General features: G+C 35.7%; 1 protein-coding gene and 1 pseudogene across 1 annotated transcript in view; both read left to right on the forward strand.

Annotated features, from left to right (window-relative positions):
* DSG3 (desmoglein 3) overlaps nt 1–10,708 on the forward strand; it is a 41,009-nt gene that overhangs the window by 11,831 nt on the left and 18,470 nt on the right. The window contains exons 2-3 of the mRNA XM_019631622.1: nt 9,883–9,918; nt 10,439–10,567. Of these exons, the coding sequence (XP_019487167.1) occupies nt 9,883–9,918; nt 10,439–10,567 (165 nt within the window). The remainder of the gene's footprint in view (nt 1–9,882; nt 9,919–10,438; nt 10,568–10,708) is intronic.
* Nucleotides 8,345–8,946, forward strand: LOC109375983 (ferritin heavy chain pseudogene; annotated as a pseudogene).

The following is a 10,708-nucleotide window of genomic DNA, read 5'->3' on the forward strand; positions in this document are numbered from 1 at the left end:
CTACTATAAATTCTAAAAAGAGTGCAGTGGAAATAACCATTTTAAAATGAAACTGTAAAGATGTCCAATTTCTTCTTTTTGTTTTTATAATGCTTTATTTTACACAGAAAAATCCACCAGAGAGAAATGAATTTGAAAGTCGCCATGTATCATTTTAGTTAACAAATCAAGTAACCCTGCTCTCAGATCTATTATCTACAACACCTTTACTTTCTTCACACTAATAATAATGTTTTTATTCATCTTTCTCATACACAAGCTAAAATACATAAACGAGAACCAGTTCTGTTTCCCAAGGTTACATATCTGTTAACAAATGGCTAAGAACTGTACATGCTTGGTCTTGATACCTAACATGTTTTTAAAAATTCAAGGACCGTTAAATTAAAATCAAAGCAATGTTTGACTTTAGAGAATGTAGGGTCCGGGGGGAGGGTATTAAAAAAACAGTGTTTATGTTTAGTCATTATGTGCAAAACATAATCCAGCCTTTGGGGGGAAATGCACACATTTTATAAGATACTTTCTGGGAGACTAATACTTTTGTTGAGAATTACTCTTTTTATCTAAAAGAGCAGTGGAATCTGGAGAGCAAAAGCACTAGCATAGACTAGTTTTTTCCTTACAGTGTTATTTAAGTGAAGAAAAAAATGTGACAATATTACCAGTTACATGAAGATATCCAAATCCTAAAATAGACCATTAATATTTAAAATTCCTAAAATTAATCCCCCACTTTACCAATTATAAGTTGGGTTAGCCTAGGCATCAGTTTCCCTCACTTCCTCATCTATAAAATTGAGATAATTGGACTTCAAGAAGTTACAGGGAGATTGATCTCAAGAAAGAACTTTCTAAAAATTACAATGTCTAAAATTAGAATAGGCTGCCTTGTGAGTCACAGATTCACAGCCTTTCCTCTCATGATGATGTCCAAGCAGAAAACTGGTATCATCCCTTCAGTTAGAGTCTGTTTCTATTATGACATTATAACTACAGTTGACCCTTGAACAATGTGGGTGTTAGAGGCATTGCCACCCCCCCCACACACACACACAGACACACAGTTGAAACCTATGTATAACACTTGACTCTCCCAAAACTTAATAGCCTACTGTTGACTGGAAGCCTTATAAATAACATCAATAGTCGATTAACACCTATTTTATATGTGATGTATATTATACACTGTATTTTTACAATAAGTAAGCTAGAAAAAAGAAAATGTTACTAAGAAAATCGTAAGGAAGAGAAAATATATTTACAGTATTTATTGAAATAATCCTCTAATAAATTGACCCATGTAATTCAGTCCCATGTTGTTCCAGATTCAACTATAATTGTTTTGGTTTTCTAATGTATTTACTTGACCCCAGACTATTGTAAAAAGAAATGTGACAATTGTGTATAACTTTCCCACCTTTCTAGATGGTCAGTTCTGGGCTAAACTGCAAGTAGCCTGGTAACTCATATGTCCAAGCCAATGACCAACTCGGGAAGCTAGGAAGTATGAGGCAGTGGGTGTCTGAATAGTGTTGTCATAAGGACATAGAGCTGGACTGTCACAAGCTTACAGGAGCTCTCTCCCTGCTTTGAAGTTTTCTACTCTAATTATCCCTGGTCCTAGAGTAACTAAGATCCTTATACTGAGAACGGTCGCATTCTTTTTTTTTTAATCCCCAATGTCTACTGTATTATCTATCTTACAATTGTTTGAAGAATGGATAAATGCATAATTGAATACGGTCTCTCTAAACTACAATCTCCCCCTTGCCACACACATACGGTGCCTCTATAATGGTAATCATGGAGGACCTATGGAACGTTAAAACATTTTTCTCCCCTCAACAAAATTTTACACACACACAAACACACACACACACACACACACACACAAACTATTTAAACAACAATATAACTTTATGCATAATTGTTTAACCGAGTGGTCTAGACCTGCTCTGTCCAAAATAGTAGCCACTAGCCATATGTTGCTATTAACCACTTCAAATGAGATTGGTCTGAATTGAGATGAGCTGTTAAATGTAAAATATACATCATATTTTGAAGACTTTGTATGTAAAAAAGGAATGAAAAATGTGTCATTAATAATTTTTATGTTGATTACATATTGAAATGATAGTATTTGGATACATATTAGATAAAATATGTTAAAATTAATTTCACCTTTTAAAATCTGTTTGTAATATGACTATGAGAACATTTAGTACATGCAGTTCTCATATTTCCATTGGACAATGCTGATCTACTATAAATGCTATTACTGGAAGGCAGTGTCAATCTGGAGTGAGGTAGGCAAATGAGGCTTCCGGGACTAGGTGAGATTTTATAAGTACAGATAAGCCAAACGGAGAGATCTTTGGGTGAGAAAAGGCAGACATGATTATGCATTTGCCCAGGGGCGATGGACACACTGGTTTGGCCGGAATGACAGTTTGCATTGAGGAATCTGGACATGAGTTGGAAAATCAGACGAGGCTCAGATTGAAAAGCACTTTCTGTAAAGGCTCATGGAATCCTTTCAGAAGTGGGGAGCCACCCAGAGTTTCGAAATAGTGTGGTGATGGGGGAAAAAAAGCAATGCTTTTAAAAGCATTGTCTAGTGGGAATGCACATCTTTTGTTGTTGAAGGGTGGGGTCCGAAAGTTGGAAGACGTGTTTGGAGGTTTTGAATTAATTCCACCATCCTATGACCAACCATACAATGATTGCCTATAGAGGTGAGATATAATAGCAAAGTCACAGACTTCCATCTACGCCTGTACACTCCAGGCCTTATTTCCTCAAATGTCATGAGAATAATCTTAGCTCCCTGCCTAAATTAAAATGACCATAGTGAGACTAAAACAGTGATGTGTGCAAAAAGTTGCTTTGGAAAATATAAAGTGGTTTGTAGGACTCTAATTTGTATCATTCATAATATTTTAATAATAAAAATGATTCTTGATAATATCTTAATATTCTGCCTTGCTATTTTAATTTTAAATCACCACCACCACCACCAGTTTTTTTTTAAGATTTTTTTTACGATTTTTTTTGTTTTGCTTTTTTTATTGGGGAATTGGGGAATGGGAACAGACTAGTTGCTATTCTTTTGTTCTTCAGTCTAGTTGTGGAGGATGTTGCTTCACTGGCCCAAGTTGGCACCATCATTGCGCTCTTCCCGGGTGAGGCAGATCACGGCAGTCCAGCTCCAGGTTGAGCTGTTCTTCAGCATCTTAGCTGTAGAGGGCAGTGTCACTGGCCCTCATATGTGGGATCCGAACAGGGGGCTCTGTGGCGTCCCAAGCCAGCTCTTAACCAACGTGCCACTCGGTTGGCCCACCACCACCAGTTTTAATAAGTCAAAAAAGGACCTACATTTTTCTTGAGCAAAAGAGCATATCAAAAATTGTTGTGAGATTAGTTTTTTGAAAATTGACAGGAAAAAATATAAGCAATATTTTAAATGAATATAACAGTGGGTATGAAAAAATAACATTTTTAAACTTGAAGCATTACTCAAAATTTCAACAGTTCTGGCTTCTAGATTAATTGTTTGGGAGGAGAAGGCATGGGAACACCTGCGTATTGCTGAAGAAAAGGGTAATATTTATCAGTTTCCTGAGCTTGTTTGATCCATTGTGCACAACACAAAATAATTTGGGGGAAATGATTTGTGATTGGAAAATGCTTATCTTCAGAGATTTAACCATTTGAAAACAATGTATTCAAAGAAAACACTGTTTAGTGTTCTATAGCTCACAAAATCTGAAATAATTTGTCATTTAATACTCCTATTAACATCTGGACAACAAGCTTTTTAATTTTATGTTTCTATATTATGTAAAAATGTACTTATAACAAAACCAATAGAGATGTCTGAAATCCAAATATTTTCAAAGCACAATGCTTTAAAGTTAGTAGTGGTAGTGCTGGGGGGAAAAAAGAGAGAAATAGTTTAAATTCCAAGTTCTGAGATACAACAGGTTCTAAATTCAGTGAGGCTATCTTCAAGCACATTCTTCAAGCACATTCTTCTACAGAACATCCAAAAAATAAATGTTTTAGGGAAAGAATTGTAGTCTAAATGGCCCAAACTTTTAACAGAAGGAAAATCTTTGGGGTACTTTTCCTTCTCTTAATTGATGAAACAATTGGTTTCCACTGCTAATAAATATATGAAAATAAAATTTCTTCCTGATCCTTTACAAAAGTTAAGATCTAAAATCAGAACAACCATGCCAAGCAACTCTAACCAACCTTGCCTGCCACGGGCAGAAGTCAGGAAAGATGTAATTACTTTTACCAGTTACCACTCCCACTTACCTAATAATACTTGAAACCAGTTTTCGTTTGGAACCAGAATACTTGGTGTCCACCTCTTAGCCTTTGGCTCTCCCTTTCCGGTAATAGACAATCTGATAGCCTAAGGGGAAGGCTTGCTTTGGTGAAGTTCATCACAGCAAAATTATACAGGCACTTGGTTACTATCTATAATTATACTATGAATAATTTAATCTAATATGCACATTTTTCTTGCATGGCCACTGTACAGTTGGCCAGGCTGTACACTGCACAATTCCAGGAAGTGCAATCACATAAACTACAATGTGAACAGTGCTCCCTGGAGTTGTGCAAGGAGCAACCTACACAACTGTATAGATAAGAACTGGTTCCTATCGCTTTCTGATGCTTAAGAAAGAGAAAGTTCTTATGCGCCTTGATGTGAATAATAATAAGAGGTCACTTAATATCAAAGTGGCACTTTTATGCTTTTTTTTTAAGTTTGGTAACAGAAGTGATTAACAGTTATTGAGCATATACTGTGGACCAAGGTTCATCTATGTGCTTTATACCTATTAATTCATTTAATCCTCACAAGAAACCTATAAAATAGAATTATTATCCCTACTTTACAGGTTAGGAAACTGAAAGATTAAATAATGTTCCCAAGTTATACAGCTGCTCCATGGTGAAACTGAGATTTAAATTCGGGGATTCAGGATCCAGTGTGCAATATTGTATTAATATACTTGACTGTATTTTATACAGCATTTAAAATGAGCATTTGAAATATCCCTGGGTAATTTTTTAATCAGCATCTCTATGTATCCTGATACAAGTTTTAACTTTCTGAATTAATTGAGTTTACTCTAAAACTCAGTTACTGAAATGGAATTGTCCCAAATTAAAGAATAATTTCCAATGAAATAAACATATCATTTTTGTTCAAGTAAGGAATTTGCCTCGATGAGTACAAAATTTATTAGAAGTTTGGTGTTTTGTTTGTTTGTCTGTCTGTTTGTTTGTTTGTTTGTTTAGCTGAGCTATCCTGCCACCTGTCGGCAGCTCAGCAGTAGCTCAGCTCGGGCCAGGAATCGAACCGGCAACCCTGTTGCTCAGAGCTCGCACACTTGAGCGAGCTCTTAACCAACTGAGCCACTTGGCCGGCCCTTGGGTTTTTTTTATTTTAATTTTAAAAAGTAGATAGATAAATAGATGGTTATGAGATATCATAAAAGATAAATCACTCATTTTTTCTGAATTGTACATATGTAATTTATTCATCAAATATGTTAAATAACTTCTGTGACTTGTCACATTAATAATCATTGTATCAAACCAATTATAAAAATAATACCACCAACAATTATATATAGTATATACTATATATATATATATATATTTCATTACTTTTTTCTAAAAATTATTAAATACAAAATTACATTTAAAAGTTGCAGTTATTCCTTAAAATTACCTAATTCATTTTACAAATTTCCCAGAGGGGAGTGGGTGAAGTCCACTCTTATGCCTATTCTGGACACGAGAAGAGTTGCTGTGCCCTAGGCTAGCTGGGATCATCCTGGATCTAATGCATAGTCTCTCTGTCCCTCCCTACACTAAAGCTACAGGTAACTCTAAACAAAATCTTAGCCAAACTAAGTAAAGCAGCAGTTGCTTGAAAAATGATTTTTAAAAATCTAGTCACCCAGATCCTCAAAATTTATGTATTGTGTATCTACGATATTCAGGACAAACCCTAATAATGTAACTACACAGGGTGCCAAAAAAAATTATACACATTTTAAGAAAGGAATGTGATATATAGATGATGTATTACAGAATTGTACACCTGAAACCTATGTAACGTTACTAACCATTGTCATCCCAATAAACTTTAATTTAAAAAAAATTGTAATGCAATGAATGACACTATCATTTATTTGATTGATGCCATCTTTTGAGCAAATGTCATACTACATACACATTGCTATATAATTCAATTCAACTTCGAAAAGTAATACATAGATAACATCTCTTAAAATGTGTACATTTTTTGGCACCCCCGGTATATACATTTTAATTAGCAAATAGGGTATATGTTATCAAATCAGTTTATTTCATGTTGTTTGATTTAATAACCTGATTTGCTTTTAATAAAATATTTCTAATCTATACCAAGGTATTTATGTCATTCAGTGCTTTAAAACCATATAATCAAAATTGTCAAAATAACCAGGAAATAAGAGGAAGAAAGAAAAGTGTAGGAATTCTCAAGATAAGGAGTGATTTCTCCACATTAGTGTTTCCAATCCAAGCCACCAAAAGAGACAACTTAGTAAATCTATATTGTAAGGAAACTATTGAAATAGTTATTAAATATTGAAAATAATTATATTCATAAATTAACTAAAACAAGCAGCCACAAATAAGTGTTAATTAAAATAATTTTTTAAATACTAATCTAAATAATGTAAGACTATGATTATACTTGTAAATATCAGAAGGGCATTTCAATATTTAGAAGTGTTTCTTATTAACTACCCTATATTTCTAGAAGAACAAAAATAATCACATTTTCACAATACTTCCTAAAATTAGGGAACATTTTTTACTTTAATAGAGGATGTGAAAGAGTAAAGGTTTAGATTGAATAACTTCTCTAAGGACTCTCATTCTATGAAAACATTGAACAAACAAGAAACAACTGTCAGCAATATTCATTCTCTATAGTTTAGGGTTTGTCTTTTCCTTGCTTCCCAGGATATTGTGTGTGTTAGGAGAATCATTCTCTGTGGGGCTAGTACAAACATGACTCATGTTTTCTGGATGACTCTCTCCAGTTTTCCTGTAAAGGAAACTGCATGGCCCATCCCTCCCTTGAGAAAGGAGTAGTGTAATTACTAATTGCTAAGGTCTTCTATCCCATGTAATTCATGATAGTATTAATAAACAGCAGTGAAGCTGTAAATCAATTTTGAGATCTGTTATAACCACATATAATGGTTCTTTTTCATGACAATTTGAACACACACCCTTTTAAATAAAGATTTCAATGAAATTATTAAAATGGAAAGGTCCTGGCATCCTATGTCTGATATACGTGTAGTTACTGGTTTGGTTCAGACTGGGACTTGCCCCTCCTTTATAATCTTCCAAAATAAACAATGTAATACATTTACATAGTTTCAGGAGTAAACTCAGCCTTTGCCGGGGGAAAAAACCTAAATTGACTATCATAAAACTTTCTCTCTGCCACTAGATTTTTTTTATTTTTATTTATTTATTTATTTATTTATTTTTTATGCCACCTTTGGTTAGAATCTAATGTAGTGGTGATATACACACTTTGGAGTCAGGCTGCTAAGATTCAAATTCTGGCTCTCTGAGAGCTGTTAGCTGGGGCAAAATACTCTTCTTTCATGTCTCCATTTCTTTATCCATAAAATAGGGATTATAATAATAGAACCTCTTCAGATGGCTGCTCTAACTATTAAAGGAGATAATATAAAGCTCTCTGAACAGCAACTGACACAAAACCCACAATAAACTCTAGCTATGATTATTATTCTAATTTTTTTTTTCTGATTTATTTTTCACAATCCCCTACCAGATTTTCATCAGATCAGGGAATTAGTGGATCAGCATATAGTTGTGAAACATCTGCTAAGGGACATATATTGTAAGGATTGCAAAATAACAACAACAATAATAATAATAATATAGAAGCACTGACTTGGAAAGTTTACAATTCTCTTGGCTTAGCATCATAATGTACATAAACAACAAGAAATAATAAATCATGGTAAACCATTATGGGATAAATTGCATTGTGCAGAATATGTCTTGTACACACTTAGAAAAGGAAACATCAGTAAAGATAGTTTCATGGACATTGTTGAAACTTAAATTGATCTTCAAGGATGAGTAACATTTAAGTGGGTGAAGGGTAAAGACGAGCACAGGCCGCTGACTCAGCTTCCGGCTGCCCTGGTCGCCTGGTCCCGGGACACTGCAAGGCCCAGCCGCCGCGTTCACCCGCGCTCGGCCCGCGCCTCCAGCCATGACGACCGCACCGCCCCGGTTTCTGATCCAGTACTACCACCCGGAATGCGAGGCCGCCATCAACTACCAGATCTCCCTGGAGCTCTACGCCGCTCACATGTTCGAGACCATGGCCTCCTATTTCAACAGCGTAGAGGTGGCCTTGAAGCAGTTCGCCCACTTCTTCCTGCAGCAGTCCAGCCAGGAGATGGAGCACGCCCGCAGGCTGATGTGGCTGCAGAACCGGCGCGGGGGCCGCCTCTGCCTACAGGACATGTACAGTCCTGACCCCAGCTGCTGGGAGAACGGCTTAACTGTCATGGAGGGCGCCTTCCACCTGAAGATGCGCGTGAACCAGAGCCTGCTCGACCTGCACCAGCTGGCCATCAAGATGAGGGACGCCAATCTGTGCGACTTCCTGAAGACTCACTACCTGTTCCAGCAAATGAAGTTCATCAAAGAGCTGGAAGACCATATCACCAACCTGCGCCAGATGGGAGCCGCGGAATCCGGCCTGGCAGAGGACCTGTGTGCCAAGCTCACCCTGCGTGACAGCGACAAAAAGAACTGACCTTGGACTGCCTGCCCCAATGGCACGGGGTGACGTCCCCTGGCCACGGTGTTGACCATGCACAGGGCAGTACGGCCTTGGCAGTCGTTTAACCTTTTCCTTCAAGTTTTGCCATTTTTCCCACTAAAATTATTGGTTCTTGAATATAAATAAATAAATAAATAAATAAATAAATAAATAAATAAATAAATAAATAAATAAAGAAGAGTGCATTCCAGGTAGAAAACAAGAGGGACAATGGGACAGATGAAGGTCCCATATGCTTTTGAGAAAGTAAAGGCCCTAGCCTGCCTGACTTCATTTTATCCTCATTTAACTTTTGCAGATGAGTAAGAAAATTAAGCGCCATATTTACATTAAATAGGGCAGAGATGTACAGATCTATGTCCCACAGCAAACAGCGCTTATAATTGGAATAGCATATCCCCATCTTTTCTGTTCCATTCGCTAAGCCTGACTAGTTCCATTCCATCATCTCTATTCTTGAACAATTAAGAAAATGCCTTACCCTACAGCTAAGTAGTACGAAACTGTCTTTGTACAAGGCAGTTGGGTAGGCCATGTTTTTCACTAATCCCCTATGGCACTTTCTGAAGTTTCTCACAGTGATACTTGCCATCATTTCCCAAAGCAATAGCTTCCATAGCTCCTGGACGTGTTTATAGAACAGCCAGCGTCAGAGATGTCCGATTGCTGCAACCATGTAGTCAGAAGAGTTTTTCAAAATCCAACAGACGCTTCTGTATGTCTTTAAAATTCTGTGGTCAGATTAAAGAACTGGAAGAACTTGTTTATACTGAGAGCATTTTCTTTTTCCTGGGAGGATTTTGCCCTTTGAATAATGCTTTTCTAAATCTACTGTTTTTGAAATAGAAACATACTATAATATGAACAACAGAATGTAAAAATCTGGGTTATTATCTTATGTAATTACATACGTATTTGAAGAATTTACATTTAATTTGACTTTATTTAAATATCCACAGGTGGTCCTATTGGTTCATGGAGAATTGAGAATAGAGGTAAAGTATGAAACAGTTTTTTGTAATTAAAATAATGGTTGCATTAAAAACATTAAATTGTGTTCAGGAAAAATAAATATTTACTGTTTTAAATTATTTAATAATTTAATTGTAAAAATAAAATTCTAACAAGTAACCCAATAGTAATTAAATACCAGCGATGTATAAATGTTGTTAATGTAATTTATCTCATGCATTGTTCCTTCTTTTCTTAACAAATCAACAGGTTTTAATTAAACAGGGCCTATGTGCCCAGAATAGTTAGATATTTTGGATAATAAAAAGAAAATATAAAATACCATTAAATGCTATATTAAAAAATCACAGAGCTTTGTAATTGTTTTAGTTATTTAACATTTCTTCTTTGCCTGACAAAATGGGACGCAGAGCAAATTAGACATCTAACAGTTTCAGATATCTTGAAACATAGGGGGCTCCTCACTAGGTTGTCTATAATCAATACTAAAAGCAAAAATGTTCAACAATGTGCTAAATAAAATGGAATCCCTTTTTACATAAGACCAAGGGACACCTCGGAGAAAATGGAACAGCAGTACAAGCCAAAAGGAGATACAAACGTGAATGGGTAAAATTTGCAAAACCCTGCAGAGAAGAAGAAGACAACTCGAAGAGAAACCCAATAGCCAAAGTAAGTCCTATGAAGGGGGGCAATGTGAAGTTTTAGCGTAAATGTATTAGTAAACTAAAATAATATGGCAATTCCAATTAGCAAAATGCAGATAGGAGAGTTCCCAGAACAAATAACCTATCTTCAAAAAAAAAAAAAAAA

This window comes from Hipposideros armiger, unplaced genomic scaffold (assembly GCF_001890085.2).
Source record: "Hipposideros armiger isolate ML-2016 unplaced genomic scaffold, ASM189008v1 scaffold_1022, whole genome shotgun sequence".
Taxonomy (NCBI): domain Eukaryota; kingdom Metazoa; phylum Chordata; class Mammalia; order Chiroptera; family Hipposideridae; genus Hipposideros; species Hipposideros armiger.